At 37.5% G+C, this 27231-nt stretch overlaps 3 protein-coding genes and 1 long non-coding RNA gene across 4 annotated transcripts in view; 2 read left to right on the top strand and 2 right to left on the bottom strand.

Moving 5' to 3' along the window:
* ino80 (INO80 complex ATPase subunit) overlaps window positions 1-7998 on the bottom strand; it is a 49067-nt gene extending 41069 nt beyond the window's left edge. The window contains exons 1-12 of the mRNA XM_065255836.2: window positions 7820-7998; window positions 4876-5045; window positions 4313-4449; window positions 2374-2441; window positions 2099-2245; window positions 1877-1997; window positions 1596-1798; window positions 1457-1510; window positions 1038-1241; window positions 767-959; window positions 597-664; window positions 314-523 (exon numbers count right to left, since the gene is read on the bottom strand). Coding sequence (XP_065111908.2) covers window positions 314-523; window positions 597-664; window positions 767-959; window positions 1038-1241; window positions 1457-1510; window positions 1596-1798; window positions 1877-1997; window positions 2099-2245; window positions 2374-2441; window positions 4313-4449; window positions 4876-5018 — 1548 coding nt within the window. The 5' untranslated portion in view covers window positions 5019-5045; window positions 7820-7998. The remainder of the gene's footprint in view (window positions 1-313; window positions 524-596; window positions 665-766; window positions 960-1037; window positions 1242-1456; window positions 1511-1595; window positions 1799-1876; window positions 1998-2098; window positions 2246-2373; window positions 2442-4312; window positions 4450-4875; window positions 5046-7819) is intronic.
* A 534-nt stretch (window positions 7999-8532) lies between these two features.
* Window positions 8533-19695, bottom strand: vps18 (VPS18 core subunit of CORVET and HOPS complexes). The gene is made up of 5 exons (XM_065256920.2): window positions 19284-19695; window positions 19041-19182; window positions 18019-18110; window positions 9699-11569; window positions 8533-9613 (listed from the first exon to the last, which is right to left on the bottom strand). Exons 1-5 carry the CDS (start codon window positions 19372-19374, stop codon window positions 8885-8887), a joined length of 2925 nt encoding a protein of 974 aa, XP_065112992.1. The 5' UTR covers window positions 19375-19695; the 3' UTR covers window positions 8533-8884.
* On the top strand, window positions 11581-14667 carry LOC135738801 (uncharacterized). Its single transcript, XR_010528774.2, has 2 exons — window positions 11581-12070; window positions 13594-14667. It is a non-coding gene; the product is annotated as an uncharacterized lncRNA (long non-coding RNA).
* An 893-nt stretch (window positions 19696-20588) lies between the features above and the next one.
* rhov (ras homolog family member V) lies at window positions 20589-23046 on the top strand. Its single transcript, XM_065256918.1, has 3 exons — window positions 20589-20976; window positions 21092-21150; window positions 21318-23046. The coding sequence occupies exons 1-3, from the start codon at window positions 20778-20780 to the stop codon at window positions 21762-21764; spliced, it is 705 nt and encodes a 234-aa protein (XP_065112990.1). The 5' UTR covers window positions 20589-20777; the 3' UTR covers window positions 21765-23046.
* Window positions 23047-27231: the final 4185 nt, after the last annotated feature.

Below are 27231 nucleotides of genomic sequence, written 5' to 3'. Positions count from 1 at the left end.
CAGTGGCTGCTCGTGACTGCTCATCATAGGGGCGCTAATTCAAAATAAGTGTTCGGAGTGTTATGTGTGTTGCTTGCGTTTTCAAAATATGTGTTTGTTGCGTCATGTGAACCATGTGTATCACGTGATGCACACAGGATCTCTCGACACGCAGAACACATATTTTGAAGAAAGGAACCACACCAATGACGGGCTACATCCATTTTGTGATGAACTTCGCATCGAGCACCCTCGAAAAAAGAAGTCACCGGCCGCCACTGCAATACCTATACGGACAGTATATACAGTACTGACACATGCCATTAGCACTCACCTGTTCATAAAGATTGGCCAGCCAATTCATGCCTTTGAGCTGATAACCCTTGAGTTTTCCATTAAAGATGGTAGGCTGGGGAATGTCTTCACCTGCTTGAATAGACGGGTTTGACAGGCTGTAGCTCTCACCAAACCCTGAGCTGGAGGCTCTGGCCGCATGCTGGGAGGCATGACGACTATCTTTTGCTTCCTCATCAAACAATCTGGTCTGGAAAAGAGATTGAGGTGTGTTGTATTTATAATTTAAAATTCAGCATATGAAAGACATATGAATGACTTACTCTGGCCTGGTGGATCTGGTACGCCTCTTCTGTGTTTTTTAGGGCCTGCGATTTGTAGTATTCACTGTCTGCAAGGCAAAAGTTTAAAAGTTGCCCACAACTCCAAAGCTAAATATGCCCTAAACAAGAAACCTGTCCGTTCATCCATCCAAGGCAGGATATGGGCTTACCGTAGTCCTCCGGACCAACGTTGACCATAACCCCTCCACCAATGTCGATCTGCCGCTGGCCACTGTTGTCTTCAAGCTTGCGTAGGATTTCGTCTTGCGTGCTGTCTGCCGCATTCTGCTTGCCCCCCATGAAGTGAGCGTACAGCTCCGTCTGAGTAATCAGGAAGTTCAGTTTCCTCTGCTGCCGCTTAGCCTGATGGGAAACATGAGAGGAAATGATAGGACCATCTTTTACGCAGTGGTTCTTTGTGAATTCGATGTGCATTCATACCTCCCGCATCTCCTCATCCAGCTTGCGTTGCTCGAGAGCTTCTTTCTCAGCACGCTTGCGGTGCTCCTTTTCCACCTTCTCATACTTCTTCCAATACAACAGCATCTCTTTAGTCAGGCGGCGTGCTCGCGGCAATGTCTCTTTACAATTCTTCTGTGCTTGGATCGCAGCCCTACGGACCTCACGCATACACTGGTGGGCCAGCTAGACATGTATTCACAAAGCAAAGACTCAACTCTGGATGTACATTTGTGGCACCTATGGCCACAAATTATGACAATATCAAAATTTATGAAACCAGGCTTTAATGACAATCGAGCTGGCATGGCTAAACCTGATAATCTATTTAAAATATCTTGTTTGCACCTATTACACATAATGTGTGTAAAATATGTGATGTGTATATACACATCTCTTACCTTCTTGACATTGGTTAAAACAAAGTTCCTTGCAGAGACTTTCTGTTTAAACGCCTAAAAGGAGACAATGAAATTTACATTACAGGAGAAACAAAGCTATAAATATTTAAAATGACGACCAAAAAAAATTTGAATATACCTTTGGGATTTCTTTTTTGGCAATTGTGAGCCAGACTTTTCGTCTACGAGCGTTTAGCTGCTCAATGGTTAAGTGCTTTTTTTTAATCATGGGAAGAGGTGCATCGTGGGAAAACTTGGCAAAGATTTTAGCGACATGCGCCCGACCCTCCATGGAGAACTCTTCTCCTCGTTTCTTCTTCTTCTTCATCTTTTTTAACTTGGCTGGAAAAGCAGTGACAGGTTGAATTTTCACATGATCAGAAAATCAGTATAAATAAAAATTTTCTCCTGTAGGCTTACCTTTACATTTCTTCTCTTCCTTAATTTTCTTTTTCTTGAGGCCCAGTAGGTGGCGCTGCTGCTCGTAGAATGGATCGTGGGTGGACAGTAGGCCTGTACTGTAGTGTTGATAATGCTGCAGCTGTCAACACAGGCACACACACACACGCATCACCAGCTGTTTCCAGGAACTGACATAATGTGTAAAAGCAGCTATGCTTTGCCCTGCTAGCGTTTCCTAACCTCTCGGTCCGAGTGAAACTTGCTCTGGTGGAGTTTGGTGAACTTGTGTAGGCGCAGCATGTCCTGCAGTTCCTCCCGCGTCATTGTGAAGTCAGAATCATCTGAGTCCGTATCCGTATCTGTGGTGTCATCGCTCACCAAGATGCCCTGCAATTCATTTACATTACATCAAACTCCTCAGCAATGGACATTAAAGACCAGATTAATTCTTAGTTGTTGCTATGTGAACACAATCAGTTGTCCCAGAATCACTGCAGTACTTTACATACACATACCTTCAGCCATTTTCTGCTTTTCTTCAGCTTGGAGAAGTTATATAGACTGGCCTTGTCGACTTTGTGCTCTGTGGGTGAGGTTTACAGAGGTAATGCATTATGTTACAGAACTTACAGTAACTATAGGTGTTTCTCAATGTCAAGGAAGGATCCTTGGAAGACAAAATTTAGAGGATGCTACGTCATCGACATCCGTCGAAGGACTGTTCCAATGTCGAGGATCCTCGGAATTTCAACCAAGGACTGAGTCTTTCATTTGAAAAATATCCCATATACAGGAAAGGATGCATATGCGTATCCTTGGCGCTCTCAAATCACCCACAATCCTATGCGTGCAGCGCCGAAAGCACACATTTTCACTGATGTAATGACCAATGACGTGCACTTGCTAGCCTGTTCTATTTGCGTGTTCTCCGAAATTGCTAAAGAGTAGCCTCGCCTAGCCTCTGAAGGAAGTGACTTGAAAAGAAGGCAATGAATATTTATTTATGGCATTTTCAATAGTATATTAGTAGATAAATGAACGTGTATCTATTAAGTATGAAAACGAATAAATCATTCGGCTAAATTCATTTGGAAAGATCATTTTTAGTCAGACTGATTTGTCATCATTTCAGATCAAGCTTAAATGCTATCTATAACAACTTACATTATATCCAAAGTGTTACTTGGTCGAAAATATTTAGAAATATAGCCTATGCGAGAACAAATTACAGAATAAAAATGTTTACCTCACGCAACAAACGCCGTTAATTAAGCGGACTGTCTGTAAAATAGAGGACTTGCAGAAACAATCGAGTCGGCAGATGATCATCAATGTTTATAATATTTTTTTACGCAGATACTGGTGATAAAAAACATTCACATCTAAATGTCCAAGTAGGAGTTTAGTGTTCAGTCAGTTAATAATAAAGCAACCGGGGTTATTGGCTGCAGTTTCCCCATCCACGGAACGGACGCTGTAGATACACAAAGAAAAAAACTAAAGGTTTTTAATTTAAGTGGTTTTAATGCTGGTAAGCAATCAGTTATATTATGGCGCTTTGTATTTGTGTTGATCAGTTAAATTAAAGTAATTTTAATCTTTAAAACTGCATCCAGATGCAGATGACGCAGTTATTGTGTCATCTTAGTTTCACTTCTTTCACACATTAACGAAATATGAATAGCATAGTATTACATTTTGAATTGAAATTTACAAAAACAAGTTACTCTATTAACTCTTCACAATCTATTTGGCCTTTATTATACATGTATGATGTGAAAAACAAGAAGGGCATATCTATATATATGAATTTAACGTGAAAAGCGCGGTTGTTGCGGTTACTTGTCATCCATGCCGTTAAGCTTCTCAGCACCACGGTAATACAGGATTGCGGTTACCGCGACAGCCCTAATATCCACTTCAAGTATATAGACAAAATAGTATTGAAATATTTGCCTGCAAACTTAATTTTTAGCAAGTGTTACAACTAACCCCCTGACTTTAAACAATTAACGCCACTTAATGGGGTAAGTTGTAACGTTTGCACTTCTGTCACGTTTGGTGTAATTCTCCATGTAATTGTGGTAAGTACTAGAAAAAAACTTCAAACGTTCATTTGTAGCATCGATGTGTGTGTTGCTTGTGTAAAAATATAATTAATCAATTGTGCCCCGCTCTCGCCTACATATACTGATGAAATGTATAGCTTGAATGCACTAAGGCTTGCATAAAAGCATCTGGCACAATGCATAAATGTAAATATACAGCTTTGTAAAATATAGTAGTTTCTACAGATTATGTTTTCATTTCACAGTTGTTCAAATCTAGCATCTAACATGGAGCTTACAGCGTGCTGCTTCAACACTTTCAGTGTAGATACATCATCTATCACTACCAGTGCAGACAGGGTGTAAAATGGTTAGATAAACACTGCTTTATGTACTGTAACTGTACCTTGCAACAGAGCTCCATTAAGGGTTCCATCTCTGCAGGAATCCTTGGTCTCATCCTCAGGATCTTCTTTCACTGCCAGCAGTGGGGTTGTCAGAGCCAGAGAAGACTCCTCGTCCAAACCATCATCACTGTCATCACTGGAAGAGAGCAGTACAAACAAGATAAAGTGCCGTGCTGTGTAGTTTTGGCATTTGGCACGAATCACAAACAGGGTTGGGACATCTGCTTAACTACTTTGTCCTACAAAATAAACAAAAAAAAATTAAATCGCAAGAGGTCGAAGGACCTGGATGTTCATGAGAAGTACAAGATTTCACCAAAAATACACTGTAATTACATAACCACAGTGTTTTTACCAGACAAATGGGGGGTACCTCATGATTATACATCTAGACCATTTTTCCATTGAAACCCAGCTAAAGTTTTAACTGTTTTACATAAAATCAACCAAAATAATGTAAATATATTAAATTATAAGACTTTAGGTTGGAGACAGGCAGGGTCATATCAGTAATGAAACATACAAAAAGCTCTGTTATTAAAACAGTTCATAGACAATTTACCTGGAAATGTTCTGATTAAAAATAGCAGCGGTCTGTTTTAAAAAGGTGTCCAGACGGAGGGAGCGCTCAAGGTACTGCAGGTGAAGTGGTTTGGCCAATTTTGAGCATGTAGCATCTCCCACGACATCCTGCTCAGAGGCCATAGGTACAGGGCCCGAGAGGGGCAATCACTGTAAAGACGAGAAAAAAATGTATGTTGTTATTGTGGTGGGTTATACTTTAAGCGGTTATTATGATGATCATCAAAATGCTGTAAATCAGTCTTTCAAAGAAGAGTGATATATTCTCTACATCTAGACCATAATGGAAGTACATGGGTAAAAACATCACTCAGCAAGATTACCATTGATGAGTAGGCCTTTATTCAGTGTCCCACAAATAATACAGTTTATTATCAGACATAAAAGAAAATGTGATTATCGCTTCAGCATTTGATAGGAATAAGTTCCAACTATAGACAGCTGTACACGTGTTTCAAAACTACTAGGGGAGAGCGGGGAACAAAGTAAGGCTTTTTGGCTTTTCTAGTTTTACAAATACACATTTTAACATTATCATTAAACTGTGTGTGGATTTTCCTTAAAACCCATCAAGTTGACTCATGATACCATTTATTATAATCGCAACCGCACATCGCAATATTAGCATCAATAACCGCAATGGGAAAAATTGCACAAATAGTGCAGCCCTACTATATACTAAAGGTGGATATTGTTTATATGTCTGGCTATAAAAGACAGATACACATTTGTCCATTCATGATCCTTTATCTAACCATCCTTGTATTAAGCATTAAGCATTAAGCAAGTTGTTATTTATTCTTAGCGGAGTTTACCGGAAGTTACGTGCAGACCACGACAGCCGCTTGTTTATGTTGTTACTGCTGAAACCGTCTATACCTGAGGCTTAATTGTAACACTGAGTAAAACTAACCCGGCTGTGCAAAAAAAATTGAATTCCAGCTATAAGTTACTAGGAGTTGCTGACATTTTTCAAAATCGTGTTATTTTCGGTAACAAGACAGTGATTAAAACAGTGTAAGGTTGGACTTAGTGACTTACACATCCAAATCAGATCGGAAAAAAACAACAACAACAAGATGATGAAATTTACTTTCATGTCTCCAAAACATTCCGAAACTCTCTGTTCAATATCTTAAGATCACCTTCTGACAGTATACTAATACATATATTAGTAATAATAATATAATAGTAATAAGAGAAAAAGACCAAAAGCACAAATTGCTCAGCCCTGTATAAATATGTAAAGTAGCCGTGTTACAATTAATCATGCATCAGTTTGTGCCCCACTCACCCATACATTGTGTATTTCTTACCACTGTTTTCAAAATAATCTTTTATCACATAAAAAAATCTATATTGGGTTGGACATAGCGTTACATACTGCCATTATTGCTGGCTCTTAAGGAAAAAATTTAAATTCTCCTTTTTTTGTAAAGTTTCTTTGGATAAAATCTGCTATATGAATAAATGTAAATCACTAGTTTGAATATTTGGAATTGGATTAGAAGCAATGTGCCAATTTACTGTAATTAATATTAGTTGGAAAATGTTTGTTTATTTATTTATTTATTTAATTAAAGTTATGAATAAATGTATTTGACTTTAAAAAAAAAGTGATTTTTGCCTAAAGAATGGTTTATTGAGACAGGATGTGACAGTGTAATTATTGTAATAATCATCTTTTGGTATCTATTAATCTTTTTACATCAAGATATGCCCTCTATAGGACAACAGGGGTGATCTGCATTGCTTGCTCTGTGCCTTTCAAATGCTATTACATGTGAACTTTTAAACAAAAATATAAATGCACAATTGCGCACATATGCATGTGGATTCATACAACTTAGTTTATTGTTAGTATCATAATTACACAAACACTAAATTTTAAATCAATGCATGACATTTTAGCATATTAAATCCTGTAGTATTTGCACACAGCTTCTAAACAGATATTTGTGTACACTGCTGGTGTTTGTACAGTCCATATTTAACCATATACTAACTATTTCCTGAATGCAACATAATATCAATAGTCATGATGAGTTACTTCAGATGAAACTTCTCATTTGAATAATCTAGCTATTCTGTTGTCTTTAATGCTATTAGTACTCAAACAATACACGCATGTGTAAAATTGTAAATCACCGATAACTCTTCTGTCACATTCACCTGACACAAACTATTTGCTTTATTAAACCAAAGAAATGTGATGAAACAGGGACACCAGCATATATTTTTATGACAAGCGTAAGTAAAGTTTAGCATTTAAGAGGCGCTACAACATTTGTAAAATTGCATTCATCACAACGGTTATTGTAACACAATATTAGCGACAGACTGCTTCATATCTGGCATTGCTAGCACGGCTAGCTAGGTTTAGCTGTGGCTAAGCGCCTGTGCCGATTGTTTATCTAAATCCAAGGTTACTGTATGTTGCTATTGAGCAACACAGATCTCATTAGAATGGGTTGTCATCATAATAAGGTAAACTTCAGCTACGGCCACTAAAGAATAACTGTATTTGTTGTGTTTTATTAGTTTAAACTGAATGCTATGCAGTTTAGCTAGCCGCTATTGAACTGATCCACAAGCATAGGTGATTTTAGCATAGAATTAGTATCATTTCAACTTTACACTGCGCCACTTGATAATTTTGAAAAAAATTCAAATGGGCTCTGTCTCTTTAAGGCCACCACCTCTTTCTCAAATGAAACGTATGTTAATTGTCGAAATTTATATTTTGTGGCCTTGTTCCACGTGAGGTCACGCACCAACCGTCCCGTCTCATATCTCCGCTCGTGTCTATGCACTGAGGGAGTCGAGCAGGCCATATCTCCGATTCCCATATTCTAATTCTTTCTCCCTCCCGGCCATCTTCCCCCATCGCTCCCCCACCATGTTCCTCATAAACGCTAGCTCACCTTATCCCCCGTGTCCGCCGTTTTTGCTTTGCCTCTGCTGCAGACGACTCTCAGCTCTCTGTCTCCAAAATGGCGGTTGTGAGTAAGGAGAGAGACCGTGAGCATAGAGTCGGCAGCAGCAGAGAGGCGGCCACTTTCAGTAACTGAGAGAGCAGGGACACGGCGCCATGGCGAGGACAGAGTGGGGAACAGGCGTACTAATCAATTATAGAACGAAATATTGAATCATATAGGCATTAAGGTGACGTGTTTTTATAAAGTAATTGTGACAAGATTAAAAGTGCCGTCTCATTTTTTGCCGTCTAATAGTGTACATTTGAGTCATTACACATTAAGCAGGATGTTGGATGATAGTATAATGGCTATCCGAATTCCATTGATCGCGTCTGGAAAAAACGAAGATTGCCGAAGTTCACATGACGCCAATCTTTCCGAACGTCATTTCAAAATATCGCGTGATTGCGAATCTTGTCTTGTTATATTTATAAACAGCACGATCATACACGGAACTCGTTTAGTTTCGCTTGTATATTTTTTTTTACAATTATTAAGTAATACAATTTTATTAAAATCGACAGAAGAGCCAGGCCAACATTTTTTTCTCACCAATTTTATCAGGTTTATTTTACTCAAGGAAGTTAAATTATATGAATCCACATAAGTGTACATTTTAGGACAGCATTCAAACATATTACAAAACCCAAGTCAGGTCATATAATCAAGCAATGATTTATTTTTTTCTTCAGCATACAGTAAAAAGATATCACACTTTAACTTTCACAATGCAACAAAAATGCTGTTAAGTGCATTTCAAAACTTTGTGGTGGGCACTGGTCTAAGGAAGTTAAACATAAATAAAACCATACAAGGCCATCTGTGCATACATTTTAAAGAATCATGTTAATACTCATTAATTTAGCCTATAGCATGTAAAACCTCAGCAAATATTACAATTGATTCACAATGCACAATTGGTTACATATTTGCAGCATATGTACAGTGTATTCCATAGAGGCGAGGAGAAGCGTTCATTCACAGCCTTCATATGAATTTCTGTGAATTTTTTCACAGCCAACTAGACATCTCCTGATCAAACTTTGCTCGATCTATGAAAGGCTTATCAATGGATTTGATCATCAGCTCACCACAATAAACACACTGACTAGCTATGATATCATCAATATCTGACTTGAGCTGCTCTCTGCTTCCCTGACCCTTTCCTAGGCTGACCGTATCGTCTTCTTTAGGCCTATGCCTTGATTTGGTGGTCTGTGTGGTTGCCGCCAGCTTCTTCTGAAGCTCCTCCAGTTTATTCTGCTTGTCGGCAGCGAGGTTAGGGATGACTTCCTGAAGGAGACAATCATAATGGAACATGTGTCCGCACAGGAAGAGATAGAAAGGTCGATTGAGCAAGGGGAAATCACAAGTGGAACATTTATCCTGCGAATCCACCACCGCGTATTTGTTCCTCATCTCCTGGATGTCTTCACGGATACGTTTGGCGCTTTCTGTGGCCTCCTCCATTTGTTGTTTCAGCTCCTCGATGTGCTGGTTGTACTCCTCCAAAGAATTGCAAATTGCCTCCTTGAAGTGGTCTATTGTAACAAAGTCTGGAAAGAAAGGCAAGATGTCTTCGATCTTAAGCAGGTTGCAACTTGACAGACAATTCATGGCCTTCTTTACATCCTTCTCTTCCTGAACCACATGGCGAGCAATCTTCAGCCAAAGCTTTTTCCGCAGTTCCTCGTCGTCTTCTGGAAGGTCAGCACATGACTTGGCCAAATCGACATCCACCTGAATGGTTAAACAAACATAACATTTCAGATGCAAGAACCAAATATAATAAAATATAATTGAAATGAATTTTAAGCATACATACTTGTAGGGCAAGGTCCACCGCTTCTTCATAAAGCTCCATGATCTTGTAAACTAACACGCAGGCCTGAAGATAGCCATGTTCGGAACAAAGACGCAAGGCATATTTCAAATCATAGTGAATGTCTGAGACACACGTTCCTGCTTGTTCAAGGTACCATAACAGGGCGTCCGGCTTGTGTTTAGCGTAAAGCGATAGTAAGTAATTGTGAATGGCCTCGTCTTCGACATCCATCTGATACACGCAGAACTCCATGTAACGGATGGTTTCGTTGATCTGCTGCATACTCCCCATCTGGCTGTAGTTTACTAATGCTGGGATCAGATTCTTTGGATCCAACCGGCGTCCCATCTGAATCCAAGCATCTACTACCTTTTTGGGAATATGCTGCATAAGGACCGGAGAGAACTTGTAGAAGAGCCGTTCATCACAGTGCTTGGAAAGGACTTCTAATGCTGCACTATAGTCATCATGCTGACAGTAATGAGATATAACTCGCTCGTAGTCCTGCATGATAACAGAAAAATAGACCATGTTATCCACGTCACCATGACTAGCGAGCAGGTCATATATAGTATTGCGATTGTTGTAGAAGCACTCTTTATGTTTGCCGCTTTTAAGAAAGGAGCGAAACTCTTCGCGGGTTTCCTGAAACATGTGTTGTTTGCTCTCATCTGCCTCCAGCTGACCGAGTCGGTTGAGATATAACTCAGTCAGCCAGGTCACCAGTAGTGTGATCTGAGTCTTCTCACTGGGTTTCAGGTTGGTTAGCTTCTTAATCAGAAACTCTTTTAAAGCCTCGTCCTGCTTGGCCTCAATGAACTTCAATGCAATCTCTTCAAAATAATTTTGAGTCAGTGCATAACACTTAGCACTTTCCAGGTAGCGTTTATTTTGGAAGCAGTGCTCCGCCTCCTTAGCTAGTACCATATCTAGACATTCTGGTCTGTCCTTGCAGTATTCTTTAGCCAGATCAAACTTAGTCATGTTCATGTACATTTGCCAAACATCTCGTGCCTCTTTTTGAATATGGTATCGAAAGACAGCCTTTTCCGTGTAAATCCACACGAGCCCTGTGACGGGATCTTTGATCATCTTTTTCAGTGAGCCAAATTTCTCAGGAAACACATCTTCGTGCACCACCTGTCCATTCAAAGTGCAGATACCCCTCACACGGTCAGGAAGCAAAAGCAGGAAATGAAACTGGGTGAGTACTATAGATATGGGCTTGATGAAGTTTAAATCTATATCCGATGTGTATTCCCAAACCTGCACGTCACTGAGTAGCGAGTCAGGCCTTACGAAGTCTAGCTGTCCGTACAAAACCCCATTTCCCATCATCCAGGCGAAGGTCTTGGGGCAACTGCGAAGCTTCGACGTGTAGAAAGTGATCTCACTGTAGCCCATATTGACAGGAAACTCCTGGAAGCTGGGTAAGAGGTCCTGGTTCTGAGCAAATATGGAGCTAAACCCCTGCTGCTCAAAGCCCTCTGCCAACTTTCCTACGAATTGAAACAGCCGTTTCCGTGTGGTCGCAACGATGAAGTACTTTGATTCCATGCCACGTTCCACCTCCAGGCAACAAACTGGCGCAGGCTTACCATCCTCCTCTAGAGAGTGAACCTGTTTGAAGTACTGGTCTGGGTTGGTATTGAAGAGACTGCCCTCTGAGGCAGAGATCTCCGCTTCGAAGATAATCCCCTGGCTGGTACCAACCAGAATCGGGCCTGTGTTGATCTCGGAACCAATTAATTTGTTCCAACCTATACTTTCTATCAGGTGACCTCTCCATCGAGAAAGACTTCGAACCTTCTGAGTGTTTCTGTTTAGGTATACGCATTCACTTGTAGTAAGACTGATGACTAGATGTGAACCTGTAACAATTGAAGAATTACAACAAGTAGGGGTGAACATACATTTAAAAAAGACAAGTTGCGAAAGAGCATGTGATTTCAAAAACATGACATGAATAAGCACTGCATTTGTACTTTTAATCTTGTGCCTGTGCATTTATTTCAACATATCTGAATAAGGCTTGTGCCTGTGCATTTATTTCAACACACTGAAAAAAATGATTATGGCCCCAATTAAATGAAGCATAATTCAATTTAGCTAGTTTTAATTATTTTATTTAAGTTTTTGATTTTAATTAGTATATATTAATAGGTTTTAAGCGAATTATATGTGCTTTAAATCCAAGTCATTATAATTTATTAAATTCAGTTTAAAAAAATAGTTTGGTTCTTTGCGCATGCGCACAAATGCACATTTTCCCTGGTGCTAAAAGGAGTTTCCAGTCAGGTTCACGGTGACGGTGGGAAAGGAAGACGGGATATTTCAGCCCCGGAGTTTTGCTCAGTCGGTCTATTTGCACAGTAAGTAATATTTCATGTAATACAGCACCTTTTTTTTACCGTGAATATTTTTATATACTTAAAATACGCCGTTTATAAGAGCTCCTCCAGGCAGAGTGCTGGAGGCAATCACAGCCGTGACGATATAAGTTAACCAAATAACGTTACCACACGACTCCGAGAGCGAAATTGCTTTTATACAACAGTTCGACGGCACACGTTTGAAAAACGAAAACTAGAAAACAACAACAGAGTTATTTTAAAAGCCACTTTGTTTGGGAACTACTTTCTTCCGCCACGGATTTCACTCGGCTGTTTTGAATCTCATAACAAGCCATCTCTTAATATTAGCGTTTCTTTGTCACAAGATGTAGTTTTAAGATTAGTTCAGTCGAGAATATATATGTATAATATTCAAATATTCAGTCGATAAGTTAAGAGAGCGCCTGTTTGAACGTTTGCTTAAGGAAGCTTCGGTACGTGATAACCATAGAGCGGACGTCAGTGTTTACTCACCCCACTGACCACCGCCCTCTCTGGGCTACATCTCTGACAGGAATTCCCTGGCTCTGATGTTGGCCTTGTCTGTTATTAACTCGCTTAATATGAGACTTTGTGCTTGCCAGTACTATATAAAAGTTTTTTTAAAGTGTCAGAGAGATGTTTTTGAATGCTGGTTATAAATATATCAGTGGCGATATCTCATAACGTGTTTTAATATTCACGTCACAATAAATTCGTTATCAATTGTCCAAATTTAAAAGCTGCAGTGCTTACCTGCAGTTCCACTATGTTTTCGCTTTCTCTGAGTTGCTTACACACACACACACACACACACACACACACACACACACACACACACACACACACACACAGATATAAATATATATATATATATATAATATATTTGTGTGTGTGTGTGTGTGTATGTGTATATATATATATATATATATATATATATATATATATATATATATATATATATATATATATATATATATATATATATATATATATATATATATATTATATATTATATACACACACGCACACACACACACACAAAGTGCCCTTCATAAATATTGGGATATGTTATTACATATGTAAAAATTTATTTCAGGGCCAAATATAATGGGACAGTTCGCTTAAAAGTTGTTTTATGGACGTGAATTGTGTATATGATGTGTGTTTACAGCCACAGCGTCCAAATGCCAAACTTCAACTTTAGATCACAACATGCTTCATATATGAGGAAATTATTTAACAAATACAAAATGCATGTCCATTACAGCTCAACTGTCCCATTACGTTTGGCCCATTTAAACGACTGTAATTCCTAAATCCTAAAGAAAAATTGGTATTTGTGAATACCCTCTAAATACAGCTCAAAGTGTGCACTCTGTCCCAGTATTAATGGAGGGCACTGTATAATATATGGGCAACAGGGGTGTCATAGTTTTTGTAATTACCCTTGCCTGTAGACTTGTCAAAGTGTTATGAATCAGAACAATCTCTAATAACAGCTTATTTTTATTTAAGTGTAGGACAGTCAACAAGATGACTTATTGAAAGACCTGGAAAACATCACCATGGACATATGTGTAATCAAAAAGAAAGAAGGTGTTCTTGGCGACTATGACGATATTGGAGTCGTTGTTGGAGTGATGATTCTTCAGCAGCTCAAATCTGTGGCACAAGCCTGCATTGATGCTGGGTACAATCTATGTGCTTAATTTGGCGTACCCTAAAGAACTAAAATACTACTTTTTTGAAATTTTTTAGAAATTCATTATGCAGATGGATTCTAAAGCTCTCCCCAAAAATTCAAGGACTGAAAAACGTTTTAAAGGTGCAGTGTGTAATTTTTATCGTCATCTAGTGGTGAGGTTGCGAGTTGCAACCAACGGCTTAGTCCACGGCTCACTTCTCGCTTTTGAAACACATAGAGAAGGACAAACATGTCATCGTTGGAGACAACTTAGCAAAAAATTGTCCTTTAAGGGCTTCTGTAAAAAAATGGCAGCACAAAATGGCGACTTCCATGTAAGGGGACCCTCGGTGTATGTAGATGAAAAGGTCTTGTTCTAAGGCAATAAACACATAACGGTTCATTATGAAAGGTGTTTATACACCCGTGATAATATAGTTTTGTATGTTATTTTGCATTTCTGTCAAAAGATCCTCTTAAAAATTTCACACTGCACCTTTAATACTGAAATGTTGTAGCAGACATGTATGTGCATGCTCAGCATGAAATGTTAGTCCAGATGTCACAGTCTACTCTGTTTATCATTTAAGACCTGGGAATCCGTAGTTTTAAACATTTTAATAATGCTTTTAATGATTCATAACTGTTGTCTGTAAAAATGTAACACTTTTTTTAAAAATAATTATTGTGCAATGTGTGAAGTCAGCACTACTGTTTTTGACTTTTGTGCTGTTTTATTGATTCACAAACATTGTGGCCTCTTTCCATCTGTGTTTTTTTATTTTTTATTTTGTGAATGTGCAGTGAGCACTTGTTTTAAACACTTGTACACACAAAGAAATTGTTATTGAACATGCACTACATTTGCTGAATAACATTAAACTTACCACTTGGTGTATTTGCAAAGCCATTTAAGGGTCATTTTTATATATTGTTTTTAAGGTTAGTGATTGCAAACAATTTCCTTTAAAATGTTGAAAGTTAGTCAATGAAATGTGTTTATTTAAATGTAGCTAAAATAAATTGATTGCAACCACTTACCTTAAAAAAATTATTAAATTCAATTAATAATTTTTCATCAGTCATAAATAAATAATATACGAGAATGTAGCACAATTAAATATGGCAGAAATTACTAAGCTTTTTTATACTAGGGTTACTAAATAAAATTGATTAAGTTCAACACATTTTTTTTGTTTAAATGTAGCTTAAATAAATTGATTGCAACCGCTTACCTTAAAAAAATTGATTAAATTGAATGAATCATTTTTTTCAGTGCATATCTGAATAAGGCTGAATAGTCTTCTTGAATTTGCTGGTTAAAGGGATACTCCATCCAAGTTTAAAGGACAAGTTCAGTATTTTACACTTAAAGCCCTGTTTTCAGATTGTTTATGATGAAATAGAACGGTTTCAACTGAAATTTGGACATATGATGCTGGCCTGAGAATTTTCGGGTGTTTGTTGTATCAACCCCCACCACTACAATGGCTGCATAGAGGGTTTTCACCGACGTCACGTTCTAGGCGGTAACCCGGATGCGCGGTCATTTAGGAGGCACTCGATGTAAAGAACTGAACGGAGTACAACGGATTATTGTGCGCTTTGGATACTTTCAGTGAATATAGACATGTCTAAACAACAGAAAACGCGTCCAAGATGCAAAGTAGGGATGTCCCGATCAGGTTTTTTTGCCCTCGAGTCCGAGTCATTTGATTTTGAGTATCTGCCGATACCGAGTCCCGATCCGATACTTCTATAATACATTAAAAAAAGAAGAGCGAAAAAACAGAACCATGATGTTCCTTATGTCATGCCGCACGCATTGCTGTTTTTGTGTGGAGTCAAAAGAGTCTAACTCTGTGCCAGCGCATAACTATTGATGTGTTAAAAAATATGAATAAAAAATGAATATATATTATATATGTTCAGGGGTTAAATTGGGGTTTGTTTTGTGGGGATGCTCTGTTAGGAGGGAGGGTTCGAGGGGTAACATGTTTAATCCTGATGACAGCAAAGCCACTGGTGTGTTTCAATGACATTTTGGACCTCTGATAGGATTTTATAAATTTCAGCTTTAAAGCTGTGCCACAGGTTGACCCAAACTTTAAAACCTGAACTTTAAATTATGCAAATCTATGAGTCTGACACCCTATATGCATTTGTTGAACATGTCATTATGCACAATTGATCAAACTTTGAAGGAAGTTATAAGACTCAACCTCCTTGACTACTTCTAGGCATAAGATAGGCTACCCAAAAAGACAATTAACAATAAAACAACATACTGATTCAGCAATATATCTTATAAATTAACCATAGAGATTCCCTAAGGTGGTCAGCAGTTAGTTAAACAATCACTAAAGTTAGGTTGTAATTTATTTGTATAATCAAAATACATTATTTTATTAAACAATACAGTAAGTTGTATCCAGTTATCTAGTTAACATATTGTAATAAGATGATTGATATGGCTATACATACTTTAATACTTTGTTTCTAGACTTCTATTAAGTTTTTTCGACGTGTGCACCCTTCTTACCCCTCTCTCTATCTCTCATCTCTACAATGTGTAATGTGATCCTCCTGCGCGAATGCGCATTCTTGAGGTTCTGAGTGAGACACGGAGCTGGGTGCTGATGTAGATTAACTGAGCACATAGTGACAAAAACGATCGACGCGTCGTTTAAATGAGCGGTAAAACCCCGCTTTTGTGTGCACCGCATGCACGAGTGTGTGAAGCCTATGAATGAAAACACGTTTATTATTCGCGTCAGTTCACACGCACCAGCGCAGCGCGTACACTGGCGCGGAGCAGAGCGAGACCTTCAGTATGTGTGCTTGCCCAATTTAAACCCTGCATATGTATCCGAGTCCTGATCGAAAGATAACGTCCGATTCCGATCGAGTCTGAAACCACGTGATCGGGGCCGATTTCCGATCACGTGATCGGATCGGGACATCCCTAATGCAAAGGCATATAGGGAAGGACTTGGACCACAAGAAAAGGCACAATATTTCGAGAAATTACAATTTAAAGGCGGTGCAGATCCTTATGAGTTAGCTCCCTCTTCTAGGATCCGTGATGACCCGGCGATTCTTCCTTCAGTTGCATATCCCAATCGCGATATATTCAACTATCTGGTTTTCTGTCATTGTCCTACCAAAGTGCTTTACAGTAAAATAAACACACAGTAAAACAATAAAAGCAATAATTGTTTCTACCATTTACTATTAAAAATATTATTTTCATTACAATAGAAAATTTGTTGTGAGCAATTAAGCCCACTGGCATTAAGGCATTGCAGGGCAAATTTTAGTTGTGTTTAAGTATATTTTGTGCATACACTAAAAGTATACTTTTTAAAAGTACATATTAAATACTCTTTAAATAAAGCACAACAAGTAGAAGCATTCTTGTTTTATTCTATAGTTTTAACAGGGCTTTACGTGTAAAATACCGAACTTGTCCTTTAAAAATTACTCCGTGATTTGCTCAACCTCAAGCAATCCGAGATACACAAGTTCATCATCTTTCAGACCAACACATTTGTAGCTATTTTAGTAAATGCCCTTGCTTGCAAGCGTTATTGTGGTACAAAATAGGAAACATCTTCTGACATTAAACTCCAAAAAGTGCATTCATCCTTCACAAAGGTTATCCACACGGCTCCAAGGGGTTAATAGAGGTCTTCTTTGGGTAACAGATGAGAATTTGTAAGAAAAATATCCATATTTTAAATATGTTAATAAACCATATTAACTAGCGTCCGGTAACGACACCACCTTGGACTCATGCGATTCATGAGAGTTTTAGAATAGTGAGCGCTGGTTGCCATGGGTACGTTGCGTGACGTTAACATATTTAAAATATGGATATTTTTCTTACAAATTCTCATCTGTTACCCACAGAAGACCTTTATTAACCCTTTGAAGCGCGTGGATTACCTCTGTGAAGGATCAATGCACTTTTTTGGAGTTTAATGTCAGAAGTTGTTTCCTGATCCCCGTTTTCTACCATTACAAGCTTGGAAAAGCAAGGACTTTTACTAAAATATCTCCAAATGCATTCGTCTTCTAGATGATTTACATCTGGGATAGCTTGAGGGTGAGTGAATCAAGGGGAATTATGATATTTGGCTGGAGTATGGCTTTAATTGCTATGAGGGAAATCTAATCAGACCCTTGATTGTATCTAATGCCATCTAATTTGGTCAGGATGCATTTACACAATAAGGTGTGAACATTAGCACGTAATTACCGGTGGGATCCAGGAAAAGCTTGTGCACTCTGCTGTCATCCTTTCTTCCCAGTTCAATCTGATTTGGCTGATCAGGTTTTCCCAGATCAATTCTGAAAACAGAAAAAAGTATTATACATTCTGTAACTTTCCTGTAAACATATGGGACAATTCATAACATGGTCACTGGAATGACTGGCAAAAAGAGGAGCACCTGAACCCACAGGAAAAAATACTATACTTTAGTGAAATGTAGTATAATAAATTAATTACTACACTTAATGTATACTACATTATTCTGCAGAATTATCTATAGTAAATTATAAACTGTATTAAATACTGTAGCATTCTTTAATATTTACTAGGGTTAAAAAACACTATGGGGCCTGGATTAATCTAAACCCTGCCCAGGAAACCTCCCCTATAGGAATATCATACTACTGTTTTCTATAGCAGTGGTTCCCAAACTTTTTCAGCCTGTGGCCCCCCTTGTGTACGGTGCATTCCTTCGCGGCCCCCCCAAAGAAAATTTGTTACAAAAAAACAGTTCTAGAACTCAACATTTTAATAAAAAAACATTAAATATACAAAAAAAATAGTGCTTTTGGTTAGTAGCCTTTTTTTTTTAGATTTAATTACACAGAATTCACAATAAATTAATGTATTTCATAAAACTGGGGCCCCCCTGGCACCATCTCGCGGCCCCCAGTTTGAAAACCACTGATTCTATAGTAATAAATGCTTAAGTACAATTTTTTTCATTTCATTCATTCATTCATCAATTGTCTTTTTTCAAGTGTAATAAATCAGATTAATTTTCATACTAACGTTATGTGTGATGATCAGATTAATATGCATTTCAAAGAGAATTGGCTTTAACTGTCCACATCCTCGCTCCTCAGTCATTTCACCAGCATTCAAACATATTTAAAATACAAATAATCACTCGTGGCACATAACCTAATCAAAGCAAAACTTATCAATCACCCTATTAGGTAGGAAGACGCGTCGATTAAGTACAGAAGGGTGAAATAAAGCTTCACCTCAGCAGGGTGTCTTTACCCAGGCTCATGCATAACTGGTTGTTGCACACAGAAAAGTGACTGATCCTTTCAGGAGGTGTGAAATCGATGCGCTGTTTGTTGAATATAGGTTTCTCTTCCTCCAACCTGACATTCACAAACCCTATGAACGACAAACTTTACGTCAAGACCACAATTACGTCCAAGCTGTTGTAATGCTTCTAAAACACTACGTTATCAGTAAAGGTCAAGATGTTTTTGTACCTGAATGAGTAATCCCGATGTTAGCCGCTGACACGCGACTGTGTTGACGTATGTTCTGTGAATCTTCGTATTGATCAAGAATAGACGCCATTGCATATGATCCCAGAGTATTTACAACATGTACTGTATAAAGATCAAATATCGTTTTGGTTGCATTGCATGTAACGATGTATTGAGATTTCTACCGGCTACTCCCACCTATGAAGCACGTTAGCATGAGAGCTAACAAACTATCGCGCTCGTGAGCTATTTTAGTACGTTATAACGTAGCTCTAATGCATATAAAACAAAAACAAATTCATAAATACGGCCTTAAATGACACTATATAAACTGAAATTACAGAAAAATAAGAGTCCGGGAATGCTGTATGCAGGACTTGGTCAGCTGATGAATATCATGTGACTATCATGAATTGACATTACAAATACAGTTATTTTTATGTCCACCAAGTGGCACTGTAAAGTAAGGATTAAGTAAAAGACCTCTAGTGATTTTTTTACTATAGCCTACATATACATTTATATATAAAATATATATTATAGAATTATATAAATTAATATTTATATTAATACAAAAAATATATTTGAATCCTGCTTTATTTCCTGCTTTAAAGTAAAACCATGTAACTTTGTTTCTATTCAGTTTTTATTGTATTTTATTTTAAATAGTTTTTTTTTTTAATCAACTTAAACGAATACACTTTTTCCATTGAATAAAACACTAAAGGACTTACTAATAAAATGGCTCAACTGTGTTCTTTTTTTATTGCATGTTCACTAAACACTACATAAAAAAAACATACAACATGACATAACATAATGGGGAGACAGATAACAGACCTTACTAAATAGAAAAAAATAAAAATAAAAAGGTAAGAAAAAAAGAATAAGAATTATAAATTTCCATTTCAAAGCCACACGACCCAGACAATCATAAATTAGTTAAGATTTTTCCCAGTTAATAGGTGTTTTTTATTTTTAACATTTGTTTTAAGAGATTCATAGAAGATTTTTAAATCTATACAAAAAAATTTAAGGCGGGTTTAATTTGAGGGGGTTTTAGATTTATGTAAATGAAATTTCCTTAATAGAATCATCAATTTAAGTGGGCTCACTGGTTCAAACCAATGATTATAGGTTCGATGTCATGCGGCTCTGCGCAGACCGATCGATTTTTTACATCAGAGTATCGCGATCAAAAGATGAAATCAAATCTCGCCGCAGCGCTACATGAATTCGCCACGCCCCCCACAACTCTCTTGTGGGAGTGTCTATGCAAAATCGAACCTCTCTATCTATCGCCAGCTGATTCAAAAGCCACAGGTCCCGTCAAAGCTCAGAAAGAAAGTAGAAAGTAGATTCAGCTCGTGAGTTAGGAAAAGTAATGAGTCACTCATCAAAGACGGACTTTTCAAAATCTTAACAAGGACGCAAATACGGTGGAGTTTAAAAAGTTTTCCTCAGGAAGTTTCTTCTTGGTTTTAATTGTTGGACATGCCACCTCAAATGGATTACTTTTACCAAGAGTCAAGAGTCCCGTCTGTGTGCTTAGAGCAAGAGGACGTACTGGAGCATACCATCAGCTGTATGCTGGTTGGAGATGGTGCTGTTGGGAAAACTAGTATGATTGTCAGCTACACCACTAATGGATATCCAACAGATTACAAACAGACAGCTTTTGATGTATTCTCAGGTAAGCATCTTATTTTACTTAACCCATTCTGGATGATTATGGTTGAGTAGTGGGAAAATTAAGTGGATCATTAAAGTACACAAGAAGTAACTTCTTTCGTATTTTGTTTTTTTAGGACAAGTTCAGGTGGATGGGACACCTGTGCGGATTCAGCTGATGGATACTGCTGGACAGGTAGTGTTAAAACTTTTTGTTAATTTGTGGTGTGAAATGATAAAATTTATCTTAATTTAATCATGCAGAAGTTACAGTTTAAAATGTGACATTTTGAGAAAGAGAAAAAAAATATAGGTAAACCACTGTACTTTCGAAGTTCTTATCAGTCTTTGTCTGAATTACAGGAAGAATTTGATGAATTCAGATCATTGTCTTACGCAAACACGGATGTCTTCCTGCTCTGCTTCAGCGTGGTTAATCCCACGTCATTCCAGAACATCACCAAAAAATGGATTCCCGAGATTCGTGCGTGTAACCCGTCCTCTCCCATCATTTTGATCGGAACACAATCGGACCTTCTGTTGGACGTTAATGTTCTGATAGACCTGGACAGGTACAAGGTCAAGCCTGTGATAGGTTCACGGGCACGGAGCCTTGCTGACAAGATCAGGGCCGCCGAGTACGTGGAGTGCTCGGCCCTGACCCAAAAGAACCTAAAGGAAGCCTTTGATGCAGCAATATTTGCAGCTATTAAACACAAGGCCAGGAAAACCAAAAAAATGAGATTGTCGGACAGACGCGCCAAAGCTTTTTCCAAATGTAGCTGGAAGAAGTTCTTCTGCTTCATCTGACCCCGTGGGTCAAAATTTGAACTGTTTACGTAATGTCTTAATTTATTTTGGACCGACGTTTTCTTACTGAAGTGCTTGATGGTTGATTTAGTTTATGGGTGGAGTTGTTTGCTCTGTAGGGAACTTCCGAAGAACAGAGTGTCATTTGTGTGTTGCCTTAAACACTTTGGATTAAGGATGATTTAATGAAATTCATATGCTGTATATGAAAAACAACTTGATGATTGACAGACCAAAGGCAATGTTGGGGAATTGTTTAAGAAAGCTACTCCCTTAGTCATTTATTGTTCACCAAAAGTACCCACCATATGTAAATGAGATGAATTTGCATGAGCTGGATAGCTGCCTATTCAAAGCTCTATAGGAGCTCATGTGGAGATGTCTCTGATGTTAGTGGAGACAAGACTGAGTATCGGCCTTATCTCCTTTGTCCTGGGTGCTACTCAGTCAGACAAACTCTTTTATATGCAACGGTCAACACTAAAAGCTGATGTGCGAGTTGTCTCCATCTTAAGTGATTGTGGCCACATAAATGCAACATCACGCTTGTGGTGACGCAGCTTGTTTATCTGATAAATCTCAGCTGAGGATTGTCTTGCAAATTGGCGTGGTAAGATAGGATTATTACGTTTGTGTGAAAATGGTTTCCTGCATCAGGGGGAAATTTGCTAGGTCTGTTCCTGACTTCCAAAGTTGGTTTAAGCATCGTGTGCAAAGTCAAACATATTTGTAAAGCAGGGAGATGACACACACAGATAAAAAGCCCGGCCCATTTAGTTGAGTTAGGTTATGCGTTTTTTTAATCTTAAATGGACAATTAATTGATCTATTACAGACAGTGTGTACTTATCACAGAGTAAACAACGCTGTCTTTGTTATAAATGTGCTTCTTGTGGAAGATATCTTTTTTTTTAATACTGTTTGTTTTTAACAGTTCTGCTTTAACAGTTTTAACTGTTCTGTTTTGATGCCCCAGGCAAGAAGGATGTAACGCTCCATCATTTTATCTGTTTGTCTTCACTGTTTTTGTTTCGCCTTTCGATCAAATTCAAGCAGCACTTTTATGCAGCATCCCCTACAGTGTTTCTTTGCATTTTCTTAAAATACATTTTAAATGGCAAGATATTTGTAATACTCTTTCAGCGCTGTTTTATAATGTAACGATTGATTGAATTTATCATTTTAACCCACTGCTAAGTGTTATATGTAAAACTTGTTCATTTACATAATCTTCTATTGTTCCTTTTATATATGAAATAAATGAACAAGATTTTAAAAGAGATATTGCTTTCGTCTGAACTCTCAACACAAGTGATGATGTAATAAGCTGATGTTACAATATGAAAGGAATTAATTACACTGAATGATAATTGTCAGGGATGACTAACATTTTCTCTTTCATTAGTAATTAAATGTCTAAGTTGGATCTTGTGTGATTATGAGAACAAATATTACTTTATTTGCACATGCTATGAGCTACAAAATTATTTACACAGCGTTATTAGAGATCAGAATACACTTCCAAAGAGCCTGAGAACTTCATGTAAATGGTCTTACAAATATGTTAAAAGGGTGTAAATGAGACAAACAGAGATGGGTGCAGAAGGTATATTAATACATTGTGAACTCACACTTCTGTGCTCTGAGATCTCATGCTGATGATATAGCTTTGCTTTATGTGGAAAAGTCATTCACCTTGAAGTGTAAAGAGAAGTGGATGGCGTCATTGTCTTTTCATAGTTTCAAAGCCAAGATCAACATTTCTTTTTGGATCATTAAGATTGCAAGGTATATGCAACTTTAAAAATGGCAAAACATCACTTTAAAATAAAAAGTGTTCCTAATTTTAACGGAGAAACTTGTCAAAATGCCACAGTAAAAAAAACATAAATTGGTAGTTAAAAACGGTATATTTATTTAAACATTACATTACATTTTTACGGTAAAATAAAGTCAAATTAACTTTCAAGTAAATGGCGTGAATTACCATATATTTTAGAGCAAAAAATCTCTAGAATATTTAATTGGATTATACTGGAACTTTTACAGTAAATTATCATTAAAATTATGGTTTTCATAAGTAAAAAATACAAGTCACCGTAAAATGTATGGTGAAAACAGTAAAAGGACATTCCCTGTCTGACACCTCACATTTTAATAATTACACTGTAAAATATTTCTGTAGAAATTACAGTATTACTGTGTATTCCTGGCAACTAGCTGCCAGTAACTTACTGTAGATTTTACATTTATGTTATTTACCGGCAACAGTTTGTTCAAAGTTAAATGAACATGAAACATTCATTTTCAGTCTTTATCTTCTACAGTAAGTTACTGGCAACCAGTTGCATAATTACAGCAAATTTTTACAGTGATTCCTTTTCTCTTGCATTGATTCATTAATGTTTATAGCATTATTTTTATGGCACCTATGTTACCATCATGGTGTTTTCTATTTGTGTGAATGACACCGTGAACCATCTCTACATGTATTCGCAAAGATCTATGGCCACTTGTAGTTGTAATTAACTTTACTTCAGAATGTGGTCACCCGTTTTACGACCTGTGTTAAACTGTATATTAGATTTACATTAACATATACAGTATATAGTTGAGGAAATACACAAATAATATCAGTAAGGTATATATAGCTTTGCTGTAAAAATATAGTTAAGAAATGTAAAATATACAAAACTTTGCTGTGGCCCAATGAAAAAAAATGCCACCGTATTTCTTCACAGTTTATAACTGCAAAGATGTTTACATTTTTCCTGTATTTTTTTACAGAAGTTTTCGAGCAACCAAAGCTACCGGTTGTTTACAGTAAAAACAATGTTCGTTTTTTTACATTGATGACACAGTCCGTGTTCTAACTGTGGTTGCTGTAATATCCAATCAATCACTTACAATATTTTCCTGTAACAAACTGAATCAGAATTTGAACATCTGTAGCCAAGTGGCCTGTCAGTCACAGTATTGCTCACATATGAGACAAAGTTGAATCACTTCTACAGTGCACAGCCACTCTCATTCTTCTGTAGAGTACAGTATATCCTGTTGCACAACTTGACTCAGTTCAAATGTTGTACTATAAGTGATCTGAGATGGATTATGAGGGCAGGTGGCACCGCTTCTAACAATGTGAAAGATCAAATGACGCACGACCCAATGCTTTGATCTGAGTCAGAAAGAAGGACATCAAACAGTGCAGTACTTTCTTTAACCTTACACACTTTTGGTGATTTTGGGACCTTTGGGGATTTTGAAAAAAAATATTTCCTAACAAAGTTAATAAAAAAAATGTCAGTAGAAATTACTTTAAAATTGTATATTAAAGGTTGCTATTAACTCTAAATATTCATAAACCTAAAAGTAAAACTCTTATTTTTTTTTTAAGAGGATGTATTTTTATTTCCAAGACTAGAATGACACCACTTTCCACATGTTGAGCAACAGAGGCCAGGACTGACAGGTTTAGGTTCCCATGAGTGCTGAGGTGTTCATCTGACTTTGTGGTTAAGGAACGGTTACTCACTCTTTGTTAGGTTTCTTGCCCGCCCCCTTTCCCAGGACTCAGACTAAACTGACTAGTGCCTCCTCTGGCACAGCGCCAGTTTCAGACTGCGAGTTTCACTCATGTCATATTTATCTACAGGCCACCTGACAGCAGACAGGTACATACACTCACACAGACCCGGCCTATTCCTGGTCATCCAGTCACTGCTTATAGTTATGCCAAAGGCTGCTTGGCAAACAGAATGTTACACAGCCAAGTGTGACCTCTTCGTGACAAGTGATATTTTTCATATCAACACAATGACAAATTGTGACCGTTTCTGTGAAATCCAGGATTCAATTCTTATAATCTAATTTATGAGATTAGGAGCATCAAAGTTGAATAGTCATCGATTTTACATTGATTTCAATCAGTGACATGGCCATACGCAGTCAATATTAAAGATATCAAGGTTATATTTTCACAGAATGTTCTTTACATTATATACGATGATTTAATGTAGAAAATGATAAATGACAAAAAAAATTTAACTGATGCTTTATCAACTTTATTTGGTTTACAAAATTACACAAAATTTGAACAGAACACATGCTGGTTTAAAATTTACCCAATGTTGGGTTGTTGTTGTGCCTGCCGGGTTATAATTACTCAGCAGTTGAGTTTAACCAACCCAGCATTGGGTCAATTTTAACCCCCCGTTATGTTCTATTCAATATTTACCCAACATGGGTCAAACACTTGTAAAGCAGGAGGTAATTGTGCAAAATTACTATGCAAATATTACCATGCAAATATTGTTGTGGATCAGATCCCTGGAGAAAGGGGAAAGTTTTAATCAGGAAAATAAAAGCAGCGATAAGCAACTGCTCGGGGGCTTTCTTGAACCTTGGGATGCTGTCTGTAGATTCGCCTGTTGGCAATAACGTTGGTTGCACACTCCCACACTCCCTGTCATGTTTATTTGATTCATCCCCAGTTTCGGGTGTGTGGCTTATAATCTGTTATGGTTTCAGTTCTCACACATGTACTGTAGGACAGTACTCTGCAAAATCTGTTACTTGTGTAAGGACACAGATAACTGGTAAACAGTCATGTGATCCCGCAAACACTGATTGCTTGATAACGTGCATGATGGATTACCTCATATAGGAGACTGTCAGTGAAGTGTGCTTGTTTGTAAGCCAGTGTCAATCAACGAATCATGAATGTTCCCTTCAAAGAAATCACGCTATACCCCGATTCTTGATCTTCTGATGAGCTGATAATGACTTCAAAGATTTGATATAAGCCTTTATTCAAATGTTGTTTCTTTGCCATGATTGGACTGTTTGGTGTGATGGTATCATATGGACCATTGTACTAAATCAATGGCGTTTGTCATATGGCATTGATATATTGTTCTTGTCCACGTTATAGTTTGACCTTTTGAAACTCTTTGCAAAGTGTGCTGACTGACAAAAGACTTTGTCAGACTTGGTCAACATAACAACAAAGATGCAATCTTGCAACATGGAACCTGATCTGTTACAAAACCTAGGAGCATTTTATTATGGCCACACTCCTGATACATAGGATGCTCCAGAAAGTTTCAAAAGAGTTTGTTTTTGACAAATTCATGCAGAAATGCATGTATCCTTTATTAAAATGGAAATCCCACAATGCATTGCTGAGCATTCACAGAGGTGCCAATAAAGCAGTGGTTCCCAAACTTGAGATGGTGCCCCCATTTTTATGACATTTTATAAAATACATTCAAATCTGTGTAATCAAATCTCAGAAAAATATGACTGAGAGCACTACATTGTATCATTTAATAAGTTTTGTTTAATTCAGATTTTAAGTTTGAGATTGTTTTATGTTATACACTTTCTTTAGGGGTGGGGGGCACAAATGGGTGCACCCTACACAAGGAGGGGGGCTAGGCAAAAAGTTTGAGAACCACTTCATAAA

Source organism: Paramisgurnus dabryanus, chromosome 12, assembly GCF_030506205.2.
Source record: "Paramisgurnus dabryanus chromosome 12, PD_genome_1.1, whole genome shotgun sequence".
NCBI lineage: Eukaryota > Metazoa > Chordata > Actinopteri > Cypriniformes > Cobitidae > Paramisgurnus > Paramisgurnus dabryanus.
The sequence above is the reverse complement of the archived record's forward strand: the minus strand, read 5'-3'. Positions and strand labels throughout refer to the sequence as shown.

Bases quoted from the DNA above. Each gene is read 5' to 3' on its own strand.
- vps18 (XM_065256920.2), bottom strand. From the start codon at position 19,374: ATGGCGTCTATTCTTGATCAATACGAAGATTCACAGAACATACGTCAA. The intron at 11,570-18,018 runs GTAATTACGTGC...CAATTGTTACAG, and splicing joins GCTTTTCCTGGATCCCACCG to GTTCACATCTAGTCATCAGT. The intron at 9,614-9,698 runs GTATGTATGCTT...TTAACCATTCAG, and splicing joins CGGTGGACCTTGCCCTACAA to GTGGATGTCGATTTGGCCAA.
- rhov (XM_065256918.1), top strand. From the start codon at position 20,778: ATGCCACCTCAAATGGATTACTTTTACCAAGAGTCAAGAGTCCCGTCT. The intron at 20,977-21,091 runs GTAAGCATCTTA...TTGTTTTTTTAG, and splicing joins AGCTTTTGATGTATTCTCAG to GACAAGTTCAGGTGGATGGG. The intron at 21,151-21,317 runs GTAGTGTTAAAA...TCTGAATTACAG, and splicing joins TGATGGATACTGCTGGACAG to GAAGAATTTGATGAATTCAG.